The sequence below is a fragment of the Pan troglodytes genome, chromosome 6 (assembly GCF_028858775.2).
Source record: "Pan troglodytes isolate AG18354 chromosome 6, NHGRI_mPanTro3-v2.0_pri, whole genome shotgun sequence".
In the NCBI taxonomy this organism is placed as follows: domain Eukaryota; kingdom Metazoa; phylum Chordata; class Mammalia; order Primates; family Hominidae; genus Pan; species Pan troglodytes.
The window spans coordinates 159,800,395-159,823,763 of NC_072404.2; the positions used below are offsets into that span (position 1 = coordinate 159,800,395).

A 23,369-nucleotide genomic window follows, 5' to 3' on the forward strand; every position below is an offset into this window, starting at 1 on the left:
CCAGTGGCTGGCTCACAGGTGGCTAAGTGCAAGTCCTAACTGGTTCTTAGAGGGTAAGCATAGCTGTGGATCTGGCTTCCAGCTTCCCTTGATTCCTAAATGTTTCCCAAGCCTCCCAATTCCTGCATATTCCCCCAGCCTTCCCACTTTCTCTATTAATTATATCACGTTTGATTTTTGTTTACGTTGGCCAGAGTTCTTGTTCTGTACAACTAAAAACACACACGAATACAAAAAGTTAAATAAGTCCTAATATTGTTAACAGAAGAGATTTTGGTATAGGTCTCTGATTCTCCTCTTAAATAAAAATAATCTTAAGAATTACCTTTTTGGGTCGGAAACACACATTCATACTGCAATCTATGACAGTAGGCTATATGAAGTTTTGATAAGTATTTCTAATCATTCTTTAATAACTCTTAAGCACATAGTTAAGAACTAATTGCTGGGGATAAGAGTAAAAATGCTAGAGAAATGTATGCTTTCACTGAGGTTACAGGCTGGTGGGAATTTGCAAATAGGTGATTCTAATACGTTGTGATAAATGTTTGATAATAGAAGGGTTGGATAAGAGAACTTCAAGGACAAATTACATAAGAGAGATGCAGAATAACAATGTAATATAACCTGGTAAGGTAAGAAATCTAGCCACGAAACACCCTTAGTTTATTTAGGATTTGTCACTTACTTGCTTAATTGAATATGTGGGGAAATTATTTTCAGTGTGAATTGTCTAAAAGGAGTAACGCTGGTTAGTTAAAAATATTTACTTATCATCTATTAGTTATCAAACCTGATCCTAGCTGCTAGGATTATTTCCAAAGATGAGTAAAACAAGAACAGGGAATTTTTCCCAATTAAATAGAAGCACCCATGGATAATTTCAACATCATGTGACATTACAGTGAAGGACTGCTTAGAGAATTCATTCCTAACTTGGGTCTGTGAAAACTAAGATTTCTGGGGAGACACAACACATGGGCTGAGTTTTGAAAGATAATGATGCATAACACATGGAAGAAAGCAGGAGGCTTTTAGAAATGAATTACATAGTGTTCTGTAAAAAACAAACAAACAAACAAAAAACTCCAGTTGTACCTAAAACCTGCTCCTTGATATTTCCAAGGGCACTCCGATGGCTTGAAAATAATAGGCTTTTTTCAACATTTAGATGGCACCAAGATTTTAAATAATCTTTTAAACAGTGTTAATGCATACACATCTTCTCCCCACATGGCTCCTCTAGCCCTGGGTATCACACCCAGGTGTCAGCACCCCTACATGACACCCAGCAGAAACAGATGGAACCTGACATCCAAGGTGAAAAGAAAGTATTCCCTGGTCTAAGCCCTGTAGAGAGGGACAACACCATCTTCCCTGTAGTCTAAGGAGAAGCACTGTTAGTCTCATTCAACAAAAGTGCTCCTTGCAATTCAAAATCATAGGATTTAGAGTCAGCGTTTTTAATATTTACGACTTTTTATTTTAGTTCCTTTTAGTCTAGTCATTCATACACTAAATGCACTCTTATTCACCATTTAAGTTCCCTTCCTCTGACTTTCTCTAGCTCTCTTCTACTTCCAAAAGCTAATAACAGCCAGAGTTAACTATAGTGTAGTTAAGCATATTGCATATAATGTACACACACACAATGACTTTTTTCTTAGTGTGGTGTAATATCTTCTGTTGTATTTTAAATGCCCTGAGATTCTTCAGCATATTCTTGACCTTGCTGGCTACAGCAGCAAAACTGAAGTCTTTAAGGAATACACTTCAAACAACTCTCAGATTCCTAACCCCACATAACAAGTGATAGTTCAGTGCTCATCTTTGTGTAATTGCCATTTGGATATTTTCCCATAAAATTTACTCACTAGCCCTTGCTTAAATTGAATTCCAGCTGTCACTTCTGTTCCCCAACAATTGGAAGACCGTGGACAGCTCAGTTGCAATCCTATCATCAACTAAAATGTCCTGCCCTATAGTGACGTGTCAACAAATAATATAAGCCATCTTGCCTAGTGTTGGAGTTATTCTGTTTGCTCTTGGCCCAATAATACAAATCCCAACTCTTAATAACAAGAAAACCATGCAGGAAGAATCCGAGGGTGTATTTGCAAGAAGACGTGTATGTGTGATCACATAAGTGTGTATGAAAAACCAGACAGGGACGATTCCACAACTTTTTAAGAAACAATTTTGTTTGTGTGGTATTATGTGATTACTTTCAACCATCACTTCTTAACTCATTGATCTAAAAATCTATTAAAAATAAGTTTAAAACATGATAAGAAAACATGAGCTCTTATATTAACAGTCACTAAAACAATTCAACATATTTTTTTAAAAAAGTAAAATTTAAAAATCCACGTTACTCAAAACTTTTGACAAATGATCTAGCATTCTCTAAAATATTACTGGAAGATAATTTATTTCTGAAGACTCCATCCACAGTGCAGGAAGGGAAAAGGGTTCTGTCAGGAACATACTTTATGAAATAGAATAGCCATAAAAAACAATGCCTCTGATTAAATTTAGTTGTAAACTGACTTCCTGCAGCTGCTTAAAATGGTCTCACTCTGAAAATTTATTTTGGGTTCATGCATGATCTGAGAAACATAGCACCTTCGCATACACATTCCTCCCTCCTCTAACACTCCAAAATGATTCATAGCTATGCATGGATAATTTTGAGACCTCTGATTTATAGCATTTGATAACGAACAGACTAAAATATATTACTAATCTAATCAATAATTTAAGATAAATATGCCTTCACGGTTTGTTGTGTAAGGTTCTTTAATACCAAGACTTCTGTTGTAAATTATATTTTAAATGCACTAATCATTTTTACCTTTCATCATTTTGATTCAAAGACCTAATAATGTTGACATGCTTACACAGCTTGGTAATTTGATTGCATAAATACTTTTTAATGGAAATTTACTGAAGCAAATGACTAATCATTGCTGAGGCTAGGCTTATAAGAATCAACTGAACCAAAGATCTTTGGTTCATATTTGTTTCCTTTCTGCATATGTTAAAGCATATAGAAATTACATGTTTTGACTATTCCATGAGAGGCTTGAAAAGCAGTAAAAAAAAAATCACAATCAATGAGAAAATTAGTCATAGAGAGACTGAAATCAACTGCCACATATATTGGAGGTTATCAAGATCACAACTTATGCTCAGATACTTGACACCAACTTACTTCACACTGATTTCATGTTTATTGTCTTGCTCCTTTAAAAACAGAATTGAACAAGCTTTTATATACTTTTTACTAAGATATAGCAAATATAGACCTTACATATAAGTCTTTACTACTATTTTATATAATGTCTAGGATTGAGCTGAAAACACTGAGAATTTTGCTTTGTTCCAACTAAAAGAACATGTATTCCAAAGAAGCACATAAAAAAATGATAACAAATTTCAACAAAAAGGCAACTTTTAGAAGTCAGGTTCATCAACTGTGTAAAATAAAGAAAGAAAATTGTGGTATACCCATATAATGGAACACTACTCGACAGTAAAAAGGAACAAACTACATAAAATAACATAATAAATACATAAAATACATGGATGAATAAAATAACACGGATGAATCTCAAAAGCATTTGATAAGTGAAAAATAACAGAAAAGACAACAAATTGTGTGATTTCATTTGTATGACATTCTAGAAGTCTACAGGGGACACGGTGTGGGAGGAGGCGAATGACTGCAAAGCGGGAGATAGGAACTTTTTGGGATGATGGACGTGTTTTAATCTCGACTGTGGTGGTGGGTACACAACTATATAACGCTTCAAAAATAATTGAACTGTATGTTTAAAGTGGATGAATTTTGTTGTATGAAACTATAGCTAAACAAAGTGGATTTAAAACAAAAGAAATCAGATGCCAAACACTACCTTCCTATATGCCAACCACTATCTGAAAAATGCTTACAACCTTTCTGAAAAGTAATACAATTATTATATTCAGAATAGTTAAGCATGACAAAAATATTTACAGCTATGGCCTAAAACTACATCAGGTACATGCTGAACTATTCAATAATTTATCATTATAGCTTTTAAGAGCCATGCTCCATCCTCTTGATTTATCCAGATCTTCTGTAATCAGCCACAGTAATCTTACCTCATCAAGATTTCTCTGAATACTCCAAAAGAAAGTGATGTCTTCCTGAAACGTCACAGATGAAGAAACTACAGCCCAAAAAGTTAAATTACTTGGTAAAAGTAATGAAGTGGCAGAACCCGATTTTGAACCTTAATCTAACTCTCTGACTACATAATGTCCCTTCTGGAGGCTGCTGCTACCTGCAATGAAATAAAACAAAATTGTTCAAAGTTACTCACAGGTAGCCAGACTTAGACTGTCACTGATTCCTTCAACAGTAATCAGACACTTGCTACTACCAGATGCAAGCCTTCTAAAAGGCTTTAGAAGCTATTTCTTTTTTTTTTTTTTTTTTTTTTTTGAGACGGAGTCTCGTTCTGTCACCCAGGCTGGAGTGCAGTGGCACGATCTCGGCTCACTGCAAGCTCCGCCTCCCAGGTTCACGCCATTCTCCTGCCTCAGCCTCCCAAGTAGCTGGGACTGCAGGCACCCGCCACCATGCCCAGCTAATTTTTTGTATTTTTAGTAGAGACGGGGTTTCACCGTGTTAGCCAGCATGGTCTTGATCTCCTGACCTCGTGATCTGCCCGCCTCAGCCTCCCAAAGTGCTGGGATTACAGGTGTGAGCCACCACACCCAGCCTAGAAGCTAATTCTTAAGAGCTATCCTCCCACATTATTCAGTTATTTTAATTCTATTTTGAACTTCATTTAGCTGGGGCACAAATAGTTGTAGAGTTAGAGTTACAACAGTCATCCTCTTCACACTTGATTAATCTAAAACGTAGATTGATCTGATGAGTAAGTTGCATGATTATATAAAGCTCAAAGACCGAAATTTTAACTGTGAGAAAATTAATGAAGTGAGAGGAAAAAGAGATCAAGAATGTATTTTGCTTTTCGGTTTAAATAGGCCCTCGTCATCCTGCCATTGGTAATGAGTGTTTAATTACGTCGTCATTTCCATGAATGCTAGGAATTTTTGTTAGGTGCTCATATTTAAACAGAAAGAAAACTCCTAAACATTTGAGCTAACTTTGAACAATGTTTATATAAAGATACTCTCCTGTAGACCTTTCCATTCAGGATTCTATATTCATTAATTACTCTGAGAAAACTAACCTAAAAACACCCCTCCCCACATTTCAGATATCCTACACACAATATTAAAGATATAGCAACTTCTTAGACTGTTGTGCTGATGAGTCTGAGAATCTCTAAGTACCACAAAATCACAAATAAAAAAAAACCCTCACATTTAGCACTGATATTCATGGTACATATTGCTCTCAAAATACCAATGAATTCAAAAGCAAGGATCTTAGTTCCAGGACAAAAGATTCATTTAGACAGGAATTAAAATGCAACGTAGCATAAGATATTCTGGAAATAAGTGGGATATATACTATACATGACTTTGGACAAAAATGCACAATCTTTTTAGACATAAGCCATTTCTGGCTTATAATACTAATAAGATATATAATTATCGAAAGTTTCTTTAACAACAAGATACTTCCAATAGCTGGTATTGTATCTTAGAAATCCTTGACTTAACAAAACTCAGTTTTACATCTCTGCTAACATATCAAGGAAAAATCACGAATTCAATAAATTCTCAAACGCCCATTAGTGTAGTAGATATGAAGCATATAAAGATGATTAATTATGATTGCTGCCTTCCAGGAGTTTACCACCTAGTGAAGAAGATACATCTACCCATAGCTAAATCACAAGATAAAATGAGAAAGTAAATAATTACAAAGTATTATGCAAAGTGAAATGGCAATAGATCACTAGAAATTTACAACCTAGTACAGAATATAAGTCTTTACAGCTTTAAATCAAGGTAAAATGTGAATGTAACATTGTGATTTAAGAGTATTATTACAGTGTAGGAAATGCCAAATCACTTCAGGCTGGAAGGGAAGAGGAGCCCTCCTGGAGTACGTGGTGTGTTAGTTGAACACTGATGCATGGATACGACTGTTACAAAACATGCTGGCACATGCTGCTAAAACCATCTAAGAATGAGTACAGCCTAGGATCTACCATCACTGATTATTTCGAATGGCTGCACAATTGTAATGGACTATGGGTGGGGCTAATGTGTACTAGATCAGCCATGAGAAAGGGCCTGAGCAAAGGCAGAGGGGAGAAAGCGCATGGCAAATTTAGGACAGTGAGCAGTTCTGCTTGACCAGAATACAAGGGAAGAAATTGGGCATGCCTAAAAAGATAACCCTGCATCTCAAGGTAGTTAATTGAGATTTCATCCAGGAGACAAAGGAGAATCTCCCTGCCTCTCCCCAGTCGCTACAAATGCACACACATATGTATACCTCACATGCTCTGTGGTCCTAATCTTTTACAGCCCATTAGGATCCTCAGAATATTTTTAATACCTTCACTCTGATATAACTGTCCTTGCTCCATGTCTTCCTTTGTTACAGAATCTACCACATTGAACTAGAATTTTCTCTTTATGTCATATAATCTATCATACTGAATGGCACCAGGGAGCTTATGTTTACTGAGCTTGCATCCACTTAACAAGTAACTACAGAAAAATTAATCATATGTCCTACTGTCCCACAGGTGAGAACCAATAGATATTAATAGATACATTGCAATTCACGATAAGAAAAAATATTTAGGGCTTGTTTATCAAAACAAAACCTGATAAATGAAGAGAGGCTACTTTCATAGTTGAAACAGAGACAGACGTTTATGAAAGATGGAATGGCCTTGAGGACATTATGCTACATAAAATAAGCCAGTCACAAACAGACAAATGCTGCAAGATTATCTCATCTGAGGTATCTAAAATAGTCAAATTCATAGAATCAAACTGTAGAATGGGGTTGCCAGGGGTGGAGGAGAGTGAGAAATGAGGAGTTACTACTAATCAATGAGAATAAATTTTCAGTTAAGCAAGATGAGTAAGTTCTGGAGATCTAATGTATAACACTGTATCTGTAGTCAACAATATGTATTATACACGAAAATTTGTTAAGAGGTAGATCTCATGTTAAGTTTTGTTACCACAATTTTAAAACAATTTTAATAAAGATGGTGTGCAAGCATTTCACACATCTAGTATAGAACTGGACCTAAGCTCACAGCTGTTTTTTTAATTAATAAAAGTAACAAATAAGAATTGTGTTACAAGCTATTATATATCAAATCATGAAATACCAATGGTCAATAAATACATGAAAAGATGCTCAACATCCTTAGTTATCAGAAAAATTTAAATTAAAATCACAAATTCCATTCACAAACACTAAATGGCTAAAATCAAAAAGATAAAAAAGAACAAATATTGGTGAGGATATGGAGCAATAGAGACATTACTCATGGAAATATAAAATGGTACAACAACTTTGGAAAAGTGAAATGCCAATTTCTAGAAAGTTAAATATATATTTACCCTGTTACCCAGAAACTTCATTCTTTGTACCTGCTTCCCCAAATTAAAACATGTTCACAGAAACCCTTGTATAAGAAGTGGCATTTACACATAATAGCCAAAAACTGGAAACAACCAAATGTACATCTGGTGAATAAACAAATGTAATTGTGGTATATTCATACAATAAAATACTACTGAGCAATAAAAAAGAACTACCAATACATGAATGAATTGCAAAAACATGTGAGCAAAAGAAAAAAGACACAAAATAATACATACTATATGATTTATTTTGCTCGAAATTCAGTAATAGATTTTTTTAAGTTCTATAGTAACAGAAACCAGAAAGTAGTTAACTGGGAGTAAAAAACTGGATTATCAATCATGAGGGAATTTTCTGGGGCTAGAGAAATGTTCTCTCTCGTTTTGGATGGTAGATAAGAGGCTGTAAATAAATGTCTAACAAAACCCATGTAATTAAACATCTATGATATGCATTTTATCGTACATTAACTATGCCTAAAAATTATATATATATAATTTATATATGTGATTTATATAATACACATGATTTATATTTATATATGTGTGTATACATATATATAACCTTTATATATGTATACAAAGGTAACTTTTTAAAAAGAACATAGGATCTAACTTAAAGAAGTTTATATTGGCCAAAGATGAGACAATTTGAACACTGAAAACAATGATATCTGCATATCTGTAATAAAATGAAACCTATCTAATATGTATAAGCCAAGAGTTTGGGAGCACTAATTCAGTATTCTGAAAGCAGGTAACAGAAGAACACTAATCACCTCTACTTCATAAACTATGTTTCCACTGTCTAATCTTGGACTTTCTGGGCTGCAGGATAAATGGGCACTATGTTTCTACTTGCTGATTATGGCCAAATCCAATACCCGTTTCTGAGTCTTCTTTTTACTACACACATCTCCCCACGGGTCCCAACCTGCCACACTTCAACCTTCCCTTTCCGTCTGGGTCCATGAAAGAGTAAAGGAGCCACCAGGCCCAGGCAGGGGCCTGGAGCACACCTGGGTCCTCTTCAGGCTCTCCGAGGGCCCTGGCTCCATGAGGGACAGATGTGGACCTGAATGTCCCGTGGTATCCAGAAGCAGAGTGACACAAGGCCTGGGGCCTCACGCCCCGCCCCTCAGCCTGAGCAGAGGAGAGAAGGTCCCATCACTGATTTTTCCTTCAGCTCTACTCCTCTGTAAACTTTGTTCCTCTGCTACTGTCTATATGTCTTCCTTCCTTCCATTCCAAATGTACAAATATTTTGTCTTCAACTGAAGATGATTCTTTAAAAATTCATGTTTTATCACATAATTATGAGGCATTACATTGTACATATGGATGTTAAGTAAATAAAGAACAAGGCAAGTAGTGGTCCACAAAGTACATACTGGCTTTTTAAAACTCATGCATATTTTTTCCTTTTTTATTGTGATGCCTTTCTATTAGAAATACAGTTAAGAGGAATTATGCTTAGTCACCTGAATCCAACTAGTTTGACTGGTTAGGGTTTGTATTTAGAGGTTGATTCAAGGACTTAATTCCCACGAGACAGTTAGTTTCACTCATCTTCCTATTAGAGATTCTACCCTCACCCAGGCCAGCGATGTCCTTGGGCATCAGAGTAGGAATCATTGCAAACACATAATTACAATTACAAAATCAATGAAAAGTACAATGTTTTACTGAACATCTTCATACATGAACAAACAGTTGTTAAATTATATAAATTTTCTTGGAAGACTTCTATAAGATTACTTATAAATGTGTTGAGAAACATCACACGTGGTTATTTTGAAATTTGGGCAAAAAATAATGGTACTCACCCCCTAAATCTGGTAATCTGTTTTGCTTTCAAATATGAATAAAAGTGTTCTGTTTGAAATCATCTGCTTTGTAGCAACATGGATGCAGCTGGAAGCCATTATCCTAAGTGAATTAATGCAGTAACAGGAATCCAAATACTGCATGTTCTCACTTATAAGTGGGAGCTAAACACTGAGTACTCATGGACATAATGATGGCAACAATAGACACCGGTAACTATGAGAATGGGGAGGGAGGGGGTTAGGGGTTGAAAAAGTAACTACTGGATATTACGCTCACTACCTGGGTAACTGGATCATTCATATCCTAAACTTCAGCATCACACAATATACACATGTAACAAAACTACATACATATATATATATATATATATATATATATATATATATATATATATATATATGCCCTGAATCTAAAAAGTTGAAATCATTTTTTAAAGTGCTCTGTTATCTTTCTTATTAGTGTCCACTCCAATTCAGTAAAAATAATCAATGAGAGTCTATATTTCTTCACAAGCATTATCGACAGATCTTATGATCAAAGATCACTTGGAAGGCACAGTGTTGAGATCCTTTCACAGTTGTGGTTACAATCACGTTCACAAGCTACACCTGCCATGAGAGAATACTTGGCACCAGATTATTTGCCAGCAAGCAGGCTACAGGCCCAATACGTAAGCTTGGCCTCATGGGCATTACATTCTTATCTGAAGTAACTGGCCTAGACCCTTTTTTTACAACACATACTTGAGCGCTTTTTCACACATTGTCCATGTCAGGTCTTGGAGGATACTGTCATAGGAATCTGTAAAGTTACAAAATGAAGGAGCAAAAAATGTTAAGAATTTAAACTGTCTTCTTGGCTGTCACTCTTGCTATATTTTTTGATAATGCATCTAGTCCCCAGACATTAGCATCAGCACGTCCAGTCTCGAAGGAAACATGCCTTCCTCCTATAAGAAACCGGCTGCTTTCAAAAAGCAGCTCCAGTGTTAGAATTTTTGATCCCATAATGAAAAATATATTATTTCAAAATACGTATATTTAATTTGTACTTAGAGTGTGTTACATCACAATGTTTTTATTTTTTGCACCAAGAAGGTAATTTCTTAAACTATAAACATTTCAATATAATAACACATATGATAGAGATGAAAGTATGTTTCATAGTTAGTCTACTTATATGTTCACTATAAATTCTTGTGTTTGCCAAGGTGTTTGGACTACAAACATGTTCACAATGAGCTAGGTTTAAAATCTACTTCCATCAAACATATCGTCTTATCTAAAAATACCTTACCGCATACAGATAAGACAAATCAGACAGCAGGGATAGTAAATCTTAAGGAAACTCTTTATCTCCTAACATATAAGTGTATGCATAACTGAGAAATAATTAAGTTAAGTTATACTGGGCTTTACTCAACACTAATATAAAATCTCATATTTTCTATGAGGGAATATACATCTACTTTATATAAAATCAGTTTTCATTCATTTACACTGTTTGAATAACATCTCAAATTGCAATTTGAAGTTTTATTTAAGCTGACTTTCACAGTTCTCACAAGTATCAAGATCTGATAATGCTACTTAATGTGGCTTTGAAGTAGCAGAATGAAGGTTTTTAAAATAAGAATAGATGGGCCCCATTCTACTAAGAGATACCATTCAAAGCAAGAAATAATACAACATGGTTAAGCAGCTCAGGTTACTCTTCCCTCACTGAGGAGATTTTCTATAAAAGAGTCTGAAGGAGAATTAACAATGTCCACTTACAAGAAGAAAATAAAACAACAGAAGAGCAGAAATTCGTGGTACTATGCACACTGACTAAAAGAAAGCATACCTTTCTCTCTCTCCTTCGGTGATATCATATAAGCGGTTGGCACCTCCATCAGCACAGGCTCTTAAAAGAGCTTCAAATAGAAAGAACAAAATCATTTCAATACAGGAGGCACAGAGCAATATCTTTCAAATGATGATCACTAAAAAGCAGGCACTCAGACGCACAGAGTCACGCTAACCTCTGTGAATCATTTCACATTCATCTGTTGACACTGCTGGTACTAAAAACAATTCTATATTGCACATGACAAATGACAAGTTTATTTCCTTTCTGCATCTTTTTTTTTTTTTTTTTTTTTCCTGAAATGGAGTCTGGCTCTGTTGCCCAGGCTGGAGTGCAGTGGTGTGATCTCGGCTCACTGCAACCTCCACTTCCCGGGTTCTAGAGATTCTCCAGTCTCAGCCTCCCGAGTAGCTGGGATTACAGGCATGCACCACCATGCCTAGCATATTTTTGTATTTTTAGTGGAGACGTGGTTTCACCATATTGGCCAGGCTGGTCTCAAACTCCTGACCTCAGGTGATCCACCCACCTCAGCCTCCCAAAGTGCTGGGATAACAGGCATGAGCCACCGCGCCCAGCCTTTGCATCTTTTTTGATTAAATAAAGGAGAAGACTGTAGACGGTGCTAGCATGTCTTCAATGTTTCTTGAAATTTTTTTCCTTTTTATAACAGAAGATAGGCCTCAGGCTCTATGACAGGCAACAGAAAATGGTTTGTTGTTTTTGCAGTTTGAGACAGGGTCTTGCGCTGTCACCCAGGCGTGAGTCCAATGGCTCGATCACAGCTCACTGCACCCTCAACCTCCTGGACTCAGGTGATCCTCCCACGTCAGTCTCCCAGGTAGCTGGGGCTACAGACACACACCACCGCATCCTGCTAATTTTTATATTTTTTGTAGAGATAGGGTTTGCTCAGGCTGGTTTCAAACTCCTGGGCTCAAGTGATCCACCCACCTTGGACTCCCAAAGTGTTGGGATTACAGGCGTGAGCCTCTGCACCCGGCAGGATATGGTTTTCATTGTGTTCCCTCCTTTTAATAATTTTTACATATCCTTTTGATTTACAATATGTAGTATGGGTTTCAATTTTTATTTTGATTAAAACATTTCCTCTTAAAAATAAATAAGTATATTTTAAAATATAAGTAAATAATAATCTAGATAATATGAGCATAATGTAAAAATTGTGAAGGTGGTACAAAATTAACTGAAACTTGGAAATGCAAAGGTAATCAAATAAATCCTGCTGTCTCTCCAACTTGGGCCTTGGCCTCCTCCTTTCGCATGATTTCTCCCTGCTACTGCTCTCGGATTTGATGCTGCTAATCAACTGCTCCCTGAAGTTTTTGCAGTCCATGGAGAGCTATTTTTATTGCTGGTGCTACCTTTCTGATTTCTGTTTTCCATAGAAATATTTAGTATCTTAGCATCAGCTCAGAATGAACATTGTTAGGCATCAAACTAGCAGGTTCTTTGCTAGAGGCCTAAGACAATGTGACAGGGTCTCCACTTTAAGCATCTTCTAACCAGTGCAAATAAGCCAGAAGCCAATTAATTAAAGTCCACTCTCAGAATTGACAAACAAAGTGAGAAACTACTTTTCTTTGAAATTAAATTAATGGCGCAGTAAGTGGAATTGAGGGAAAGAAAACAAACAGCCACTTTCCCTTATGTATTCCTCAGGTATTTGAAATACAAAATAGTTCAGATGAGTACAGCCTCTAGAAAAAGATCAGTGATACATGATTTGTTTTAGAAACTGTAAAATAATAGATGCTAGAAAATGACCACTTAAACAAATAAAAATCCACAATTTCCATTGTGGGAATTTCCCCTGAATTTAATCCACCCACGAGGGCAAGATGTCTTATGAAAGTATTTGAAATAGGATGGAATGGTCCCAAATCTCAGCAGGGGACCTAACCACCTCCTGACATTTCACACCTGTATACCCCACCCAGCTTTAATGCACATTTAATGAGCCTCTCTTGGTGGTAAAGACACTCCTCTTCTGTGTGGCTGCAAATGTAATGATTTCAGCTTCATTCTGGAATAATAGATTAGCTGAGTATAAATAATACTGTAAATTGGTAGTAAATTTGACGGTATTAGTACATTGGCTTCTGATTGCCATCGGTACACTGATACTTTCAGAAAGCCGCTGTCAGTCCAATATTCTTGTGTATCTAACCTGTTTTCTCTTTTTGGCAAATTTTAAGACTTTCCCTTTGTCTTTAGTTTTCCAAATTTCACCATCATGTAGCTTATTTGGAATTAACTGTGCTTCCAAGGTTGGGCGTGGAGGCCTTAGGAATGTAATCCCAGCACTTTGAGAGGCAAAGGCGGGAGGACTGCTTGAGCTGAGAAATTCAAGACCGGCCTGGGCAACATGGCACGACCCTGTCTCTACAAGAAATTTTTAAAAATTAGCTGAGCATGGTGGCACTCACCTGTAGTCCCAGCTACTTAGGAGGCTGAGCTGGAGGATCGCTTGAGCCTGGGGAGGTCCAGGCTGCAGTAAGCCAAGATGGCACCACTGCACTCCAGCCTAGGCGACAGAGCCAGACCCTGTCTGAAAAACAACAACAACAAAATGTGCTTCCTAAATCTGAGGACCCATGACTTTCTTCAGTTCTGGATAATTCTTAGCCACTTTTAATTCCATTATTTCCTACCTTCCATTCTCTCTATGCATCAATTTTCTGACCCTCCATTTAAACGTATTTTTAGACAGTCTCATTCTGCCCTTCACATTTCTTAAACTGTGTCGCTTCTACCACCTTTTCTTTCTGTGTATGCATGTAATTTCTTCAAACCTCTCTTGCAATTATGTCTAGTCACCTGTTTAAAACATTAAAGTTTATAGTCTTACTGATTCTTTTTAAAGTTCTATTTGATTCTTTTTTCAATTCAAGGTCTTTTCTGATAATCTGTTGCTAATATTTTCTATACCTTCTTTTATCTTTTTTTTTTTTTTAAATCCTTTTCCTATGGATGGGATATTTAAAGAATATCTACCTGACTATATTGTCAGAAATAAAAGTTCCAATGTATTTTCCACTTATCCATGATATGTAAGACTATTTTCTGTGTTCTATGTTACATGAGAAATAAAGCAGAGGCCAAGTGGAAAAAAAAAATTCATTTTCTCTGTAGTTTACTCACCAGTAAATAAGCATATTACTTATGGAATAAGGTTATTAAGTAATTATTTAATGATTATATATAGTGCTCATTACGATACAAGAATACAATAAGCATTCAATAAACATTGAGTCCTCTTTCTCCATTTTTGTCAGAATGAAAAAAAAAATCTGAAAAGATTGTGTTTCTGGAAAAGAAAAGCCTTATCTACTTAGAAAGTAAAAAACAAAAATAAGAGTTTTTATAAAGACATCTAAAAGGGATGTCTCATTTTACAAATTACCAACACACATTTCCTAGTAAGGAGTGACACTCAAATTCAAATTATGTCACAAATATAACTTGCAGAAGATCACAGAAGATATTGCACATTTCCTAAGTATCAAAACCATCAAAAGCTAAAAAACAGAGATCACTTCACATATAAAATATAGCACAAAACAAGTGATTAGGGAGATAGAAAGGACTCATTAATAGAAACAGATGGTAAACTATCGGTAATTATCTTTAGAGAATATAAAACAATTCTCTGTAAACAAAACTAACAAGTGTATGGAATATTTTTATGTAATAACCAATTCACTAAAGTAATATGAAAATCTCAGAAATAGTAGTTTTTAATGGTCAAGGATTATCAATAGAATGACTTGCCAATTTTTCACATTATACCATTTTGCAAAGATCGGTTGAATTCAACATGTATTCCTATTATGTGCTAGGCTTACATAAAATAAAAAGATGAACAATAAACAGATCTAGTTCTCTGGGTTCATATTATAGTGAAAAACATGAAAACAGAAGCAAATACATGCAATGCACTGTAGACTGTGGTGAGGGCTGTAAAGAAGTCACCAAAATGCAAGAGGAAGACAAGGAAAGAAGAAATGAATTTCAGTGGGCAAATGTGTAAAACTGCTAATAATAAATCCAGTTCAGCTAAGATCACTGTTACTTTTACAATAGAAAAAACACTAATGCCTGTTATTTCCAACATCCACCTTTAAATTGATATTTCTTGAGCAGTGTATAAAAAGAGAAACACCTATATCATAGGAAGTAAATTTGTCCACATCTATTCCTGCTTTAAACGGCAAAGGGAGCTAAAATAAGCATGATGAAATGTTTAGACTATTTTCTCAGTGCTTGTAGGTTGAGAGTAGGGATTCAATCCATCTGGAAGGAAAAACAAGTTCCAGTCTGTCCCTAAAACCATTTTGTTTTCTATAAAGCATGACCAAAAAAATGTATTCTATCTCTCCTTCATTTTATTAACAAAGAGGTTTTCACCAATTTCAAATATTTTCTATAAACATAAATAAAACTGCATTTGAAAAATAAAATGTTTCCAACACATTGTAAACAACATTGGCATAAGTTCACACACAGCGACATTTGAAAAATGTGTAAACCAATATCACTGTTAGAGAAAGTGACCAACTAAAGGAACCAGAAGTAGAGGACATTCTTTAATTTTTGATAAATCGTAATGAATCTACCTAAAAAAATGTTCACTTTGTCATCATTTAAGTTGTCCCAAGCTTTAATGAATAGAAGTTACTGCATGAGTTATCTTTTAATGTAAAAATTCTATTAGCTTATACAGCAAAATTTCTGCAGATTTGTCACATACCATAACTTCAATGGTTGAGCAATTACTTACCATGCAACAGGCTGATAAACAGATGAAGACTAAAATATATTAAAAACCTCTACAGCAACTTTATATTTTAGTAGAACCCGTAAGTAGGTGAAATACATCTTTAACTTTTTTTTTTTTTTACTTGGCATAAGTTAACATTACTGACAAATAATGAAGAGCTTCAGGCACAAGCAGAGGTTAGTTCCCTATTTCAAATAGTTCCCTATTTCTTTGGAATAAAGTTGAGTTGAAATAACTTCACTTTCTGCAAAGTAGATTATAAATTAGTTCCAAATATTAAAGTAGGAGAATAAAACAAAATAGATTCTGCAGTTTCAGTTAACTCAAAGAATACAAGAGACAGACAGTGCTAGTCTAGATCAGCCACTTAGTCCTATGATGTTGAGCTAATCCTAAGCATTCTGATTTTAGTGCAAAGTCAAGATCATTTTGTATATCCTACCAAAATCACACACACAAAAATTCAGGGACTAGAGAGAGACAACATAAATAAAAGTAGAAGGAAGGTGCAGGAGGAAACATTATCTCACACGCTGTTGATGAGACTATAACGTTGAGGGACAGTTTGGCAGATTTATAAAAAATTTAAAGGTGTTTACCTTTTTATCCAGAAATTCTATGTAGCCTGCATAAATACTTGCCAAAAATTACAAGGAAATATGTACAAGGATATTTGCTGTGACAGTATGTGTAATCATGAAAAACTAATAGCAAACTTATACGGCCCACAGGTGAATATTGATAAAATATACCATGGTCCTATTTTACTACCATCAAAAACGTTAGATCTTATATGTATTAGTATATTATCTGTTATGAGATATATTGTTACTTTTAAAGTTTGAATAACCTTGGTCAAATCTTCCTTGCAATAGCAATTCATGGAAGGTATAGGAACATACCAAATCCAAGAAAGCATCAGGGAAAGGTCTTTATGTCAAGGTTGTAGATCAAGTAATCGGCCATCAGCATTAATAAGATGCACCTGCACTGGAAAATGGGCCCTAGTCTGGCACCCCGAAGGAAACAAAGGGATTAAAAACTAAAGAGACCCCAAAATCAATGGCTTCCCTGGCAAAGCACATCCAAAACGTGGACTTACTGGTACATTTGAAAGCAATTACTGTGAAATGACAGACCTCACTAATTTTGTTATCAACCTTTATTACCTGCCTTGTGCCCTTAAACTTGGCATTGAGTAAAGCCTATCATGTCTTATTAGTTTGTTAATCCAAACACAAGACCACTTCTATATTCCATACACCAAACTCATTAACAGGGATTATTTATGAGAAATGGGGTTGGCATAACGAAAAAGACTTTTTAAAAAATTACTTACAATAATCACTGTGCTGTTAAAGATATTTTTCTCAGTAATATGAATTATATTGTAATTACAATTTTAAAACCAACAGTAATAATTAAAAAGGAAAAACAAGAGTTATAGACTTAAGATATAGCAAGAATGATTCCAGATACAATCTCAGGAGAAAGAATTAGATATTTTGCCAGGTTGGTCAGGATTGAGTCACAGGTGTCTACAGTTAAATTAGAGGACAAAGAAGTTCCAGAATCTTATTTAGAAGATGTTTCACTGAGTCCCAGGAGAGCTAAATAATTCTAATTACTTAAATCCTGTTTATTCCTAACCAAGTTCTTGCCCCTAGTACTCCAAAGATTCAATTAAGTCTTATGTTCCCGAAATCAATCTAATCTGTCAATATTCATAGTTTGAGCTAGGGATTCTGTCCCAAACCTGAGAAACAACAGTAAACCACTTAATCTCCAACTTCTGGTAAGCCACCTCTAGCACCCATAAGAGTTAGAAAGAAAATATATCCCATCTGAATGCACCTCAGAAACAGCCCACTAGCAACTGCACATCAATAAGGAAGTGATAATTATTTGTTAAACATGTGAGTACATACATAACTACACAGGTATCAGTTGAAAGTTTACTATCAGGCATGAATAAGATAAGTGAGTTTTTGTTTTTGTTTTAATTTGTATTGCATTAAGAACACAAGATCAGATCTAATCTCTTAAATAAGTATATAAAAAACAGTATTGTTAACTATAGATACAATATCGTACAAAAGATCTCTAGAATGTGTTCATCTGGCATTGACTAAAACTTTACACTCATTGAAGAGCAACTCCCCATTTGCCCTTCCCCCAAGCTCCTGGTAACCAGCATTCTACCCTCTGATTATATATGTCTGACTATTTTTGATACTTCATATTAAGTAGAATCACGCTGTATTTGTCTTTCTGTGACTGGCTCACTTTGGTTAGCATAATGTTATCTGGGTTCATCTATGTTGTCACATATTATGTTCATTCTTTTTTAAGGCTGAAAAACATTTCATTATACGTATAGTCTACATTTCTTTATTGATTTATCCATTGACATTCAGGTTGTTTCCACATCTTAGCTATTGTGAGTGGTGCCACAATGAACATGGGAGTGCTAATACCTGTTTGGGATCCTGATTTCCATTCTTTTGGATTGAACACCCAGAAGTGGGATTTCAGGACTTTATGGTAATTTTATTGTTAATTTTCACCATACAGTTTTCAACAGTGTAAACCAACCGAGTGCACATGTTTTTCACTCCTACCAAGTGTCCAAGTGTTCCAATTTCTCCATATCCTCAACAATACATGCTGTCTTTTGTTTTTTGATAATAGTCATCCTAACAGGTGCGAGTCGATACCTCACTGTGGTTTTGATTTGTATTTCCCTGATGATTAGTGAATTGAACAACTTTTCATGTACCTGTTGGCCATTTGTGTGTCTTCTTTAGAGAAATGTCTATTCAAGTCCTTTAACCATTTTGAAGAGAGTAGATTTTACATGTGCTTACCAAAAAATATATATATATATATATAAGATGATGAGTATGTTAAACTGCTTACCTCTAATCATTATGTATATCAAAACATCATGTTGTACCTTTCAAAAGAAGACATACACATGGCCAACATCTAAAAATGCTCAGCATCACTAATTATTAGAGAAATGCAAATTAAAACCACAGTGAGATACCATCTCACATCAATCAGAATGGCTATTGTTAAAAAGTCAAAAACTAACAAGATGCCGGCAAGACTGTGGAGAAAAGGGAATTCTTACACACTGCTGGTGGGAATGTAAATTAGTTCTGCCACTATGGAAAGCAGTTTGGTGATTTCTCAAAGAACTTAAAACAGAATTACCATTCAACCCAGCAATCCCATTATTGAGTATACACCCAAAGGAATACAGATCGTTCTGCCATAAAGACACACACACACGTATGTTCACTGCAACACTATTCACAATAGCAAAAACATGGAATCAACCTAAATGCCCATCAACAGTAGAGTGGATAAAGAAAATGTGGTACAGATATGTCATGGAATACTACAGAGCCATAAAAAAAACCAGATTATGTCTTTTGCAGCAACATGGATGAAGCTGGAGGCCATTATCATAAGCAAACTAACACAGGAACAGAAAACCAAATACTGCATGCTCTCACTTATAAAAGGGTGCTAACCACTGAGAACACACACACACAAAGAAGGGAACAACACATACCAGGACCTACTTGAGGGCAGAAGGTGAGAAAAAGGAGAGGATCAAAAAACTACCTATCGAATACTATGATTAGTACCTGAGTGATAAAACAGCCTGTACACTAAACCCCATGACACAAAATTTACCAATATAAAAAACCCACATATATACCCCTGAACCTAAAAGTTCACAAAAAATCATATTGTATACCTTAAATTTATATTAAAAACTTCTCACTTTATTTATTTTTTTTATTATACTTTAAGTTTTAGGGTACATGTGCACAACGTGCAGGTTTGTTACATATGTATACATGTGCCATGCTGGTGCGCTGCACCCATTAACTCGTCATCTAGCATTAGGTATATCTCCCCAGTGCTATCCCTCCCCCCTCCCCCCACCCCACAACAGTCCCCAGAGTGTGATATTCCCCTTCCTGTGTCCATGTGATCTCATTGTTCAATTCCCACCTATGAGTGAGAATATGCGGTGTTTGGTTTTTTGTTCTTGCGATAGTTTACTGAGAATGATGTTTTCCAATTTCATCCATGTCCCTACAAAGGACATGAACTCATCATTTTTTATGGCTGCATAGTATTCCATGGTGTATATGTGCCACATTTTCTTAATCCAGTCTATCATTGTTGGACATTTGGGTTGGTTCCAAGTCTTTGCTATTGTGAATAATGCCGCTATAAACATACATGTGCATGTGTCTTTATAGCAGCATGATTTATAGTCCTTTGGGTATATACCCAGTAATGGGATGGCTGGGGCAAATGGTATTTCCAGTTCTAGATCCCTGAGGAATCACCACACTGACTTCCACAATGGTTGAACTAGTTTACAGTCCCACCAACAGTGTAAAAGTGTTCCTATTTCTCCACATCGTCTCCAGCACCTGTTGTTTCCTGACTTTTTAATGATTGCCATTCTAACTGGCATGAGATGGTATCTCATTGTGGTTTTGATTTGCATTTCTCTGATGGTCAGTGATGATGAGCATTTTTTCATGTGTTTTTTGGCTGCATAAATATCTTCTTTTGAGAAGTGTCTGTTCATGTCCTTCGCCCACTTTTTGATGGGGTTGTTTTTTTCTTGTAAATTTGTTGGAGTTCATTGTAGATTCTGGATATTAGCCCTTTGTCAGATGAGTAGGTTGCGAAAATTTTCTCCCATTTTGTAGGTTGCCTGTTCACTCTGATGGTAGTTTCTTTTGCTGTGCAGAAGCTCTTTAGTTTAATTAGATCCCATTTGTCAATTTTGGCTTTTGTTGCCATTGCTTTTGGTGTTTTAGTCATGAAGTCCTTGCCCATGCCTATGTCCTGAATGGTAATGCCTAGGTTTTCTTCTAGGGTTTTTATGGTTTTAGGTCTAACGTTTAAGTCTTTAATCCATCTTGAATTGATTTTTGTATAAGGTGTAAGGAAGGGATCCCGTTTCAGCTTTCTACATATGGCTAGCCAGTTTTCCCAGCACCATTTATTAAATAGGGAATCCTTTCCCCATTGCTTGTTTTTCTCAGGTTTGTCAAAGATCAGATAGTTGTAGATATGCGGCGTTATTTCTGAGGGCTCTGTTCTGTTTCATTGATCTATATCTCTGTTTTGGTACCAGTACCATGCTGTTTTGGTTACTGTAGCCTTGTAGTATAGTTTGAAGTCAGGTAGTGTGATGCCTCCAGCTTTGTTCTTTTGCCTTAGGATTGACTTGGCGATGCAGGCTCTTTTTTGGTTCCATATGAACTTTAAAGTAGTTTTTTCCAATTCTGTGAAGAAAGGCATTGGTAGCTTGATGGGGATGGCATTGAATCTGTAAATTACCTTGGGCAGTATGGCCATTTTCACGATATTGATTCTTCCTACCCATGAGCATGGAATGTTCTTCCATTTGTTTGTATCCTCTTTTATTTCCTTGAGCAGTGGTTTGTAGTTCTCCTTGAAGAGGTCCTTCACATCCCTTGTAAGTTGGATTCCTAGGTATTTTATTCTCTTTGAAGCAATTGTGAATGGGAGTTCACTCATGATTTGGCTCATGATCAAGTGGGCTTCATCCCTGGGATGCAAGGCTGGTTCAATATACGCAAATCAATAAATGTTATCCAGCATATAAACAGAACCAAAGACAAAAACCACATAAGTATCTCAATAGATGCAGAAAAAGCTTTTGACAAAATTCAACAACGCTTCATGCTAAAAACTCTCAATAAATTAGGTATTGATGGGATGTATTTCAAAATAATAAGAGCTATCTATGACAAACCCACAGGCAATATCATACTGAATGGGCAAAAACTGGAAGCATTCCCTTTGAAAACTGGCACAAGACAGGGATGCCCTGTCTCACCACTCCTATTCAACATAGTGTTGGAAGTTCTGGCCAGGGCAATTAGGCAGGAGAAGGAAATAAAGGGTATTCAATTAGGAAAAGAGGAAGTCAAATTGTCCCTGTTTGCAGACGACATGATTGTATATCTAGAAAACCCCACTGTCTCAGCCCAAAATCTCCTTAAGCTGATAAGCAACTTCAGCAAAGTCTCAGGATACAAAATCAATGTACAAAAATCACAAGCATTCTTATACACCAACAACAAAACTTCTCACTTTAAAATAGGGTTATTAGTTTTCTCACTATTGAGTTCTAGGAGTTCCTTATGTATTTTAGAAATTAACCCCTTATCAGATACATGGTTTGCAAATATTTTCTCCTTTTCCATAGGTTGCCTTTTCACTCTGTTGCTTCCTTTGCTCTGCAGAAGCTTTTAAATTTGATGTAGTCCCACTTGTCTATTTCTGCTTTGGTTTCCTTTGCTTTTGATGTCATATCCATGAAATCATTGCCATGATCAATGTCATGAAGTTTCCCCGCTATGTCTTGTTTTAGGTCTTTCATAGTTTCAGGTTTTACAGTTAAGTCTTTATTTTCAGTTGAAAATCTGAGTTTTTAACCAGCTCTTTTCTTTCTTTCTTTTCTTTTCTTTTTTTTTTTTTTTTTTTTTTTTGAGACAGGGTCTTATGCTGATGCTCAGGCTGGAATGCAGTGGTGCGATCACAGCTCATGGTCACCTCAAACTCCTGGGCTCGAGCAATCCTCTTACCTCAACCTTCAAGTAGTTGAAGCTACAGGTGCATCTCACCATACCTGACTAATGTTTTTAAATTTTGTAGAGACAAGGTCTAACTATGTTGCCCAGGCTGGTCTCAAAATCCTGGCCTCAATTGATCCCCTCAATGTGGCCTTCCAAAGTGCCAGGATTATAGAGGCATGAGCCACCATACACCCAGTCTTATCCAATTTTCATCACTAGGGACAATACTGATATAATACTTTATACTTTAATCAGCCAAGATGCTCTAAACTGATACATTCCTTCAGAAATATTACTTGCTGAAAAGTATTTAATTTACCTACAGGTATTTTTCTGCCTGTGTTAAAACCCCAAATATAGACTGAAGCCTAATAAGAAATACACTTTATAAAAAGACTCATGGAAATTTTCACTTAATGAATTCCTAAGAATGTTTGGGTGGTCGGTTTTGATATTTCTTAAATACTTTATAAACAATAAAATGTCTATTTAGGATATTTCTATTATTTAAAAGAGAAGTTATGGTATTTCCTTGAAGATCTTCATAAGTAGGGGGTATAAAATATATTGATCAATGACAAAAGCAAGAGAAAGAAACACATACGGTACTATACATATACAACATTAAAAGGTATCGATTTTTACATCTATAG

The 23,369-nt window shown here is 35.7% G+C and overlaps 1 protein-coding gene across 26 annotated transcripts in view; it reads right to left on the reverse strand.

The window, feature by feature from the left end:
* Positions 1–23,369, reverse strand: part of TPK1 (thiamin pyrophosphokinase 1) — a 384,685-nt gene that overhangs the window by 220,912 nt on the left and 140,404 nt on the right. For 17 of the 26 annotated variants that reach the window (XR_010159034.1, XM_063815718.1, XM_519461.9 and 14 more), the window contains one exon: positions 11,260–11,329. The exons of 8 other annotated variants lie outside the window; for them this stretch is intronic. Coding sequence is in view for 8 of the 18 variants with exons in the window: in XM_063815718.1 (XP_063671788.1) it covers positions 11,260–11,329 (70 nt within the window). In the remaining 10 variants the exon portion in view is untranslated. Of the gene's footprint in view, positions 1–11,259; positions 11,330–13,712; positions 13,835–23,369 lie in introns of those variants that run through there. One more of the 26 variants, XM_063815731.1, reaches the window with a different exon arrangement.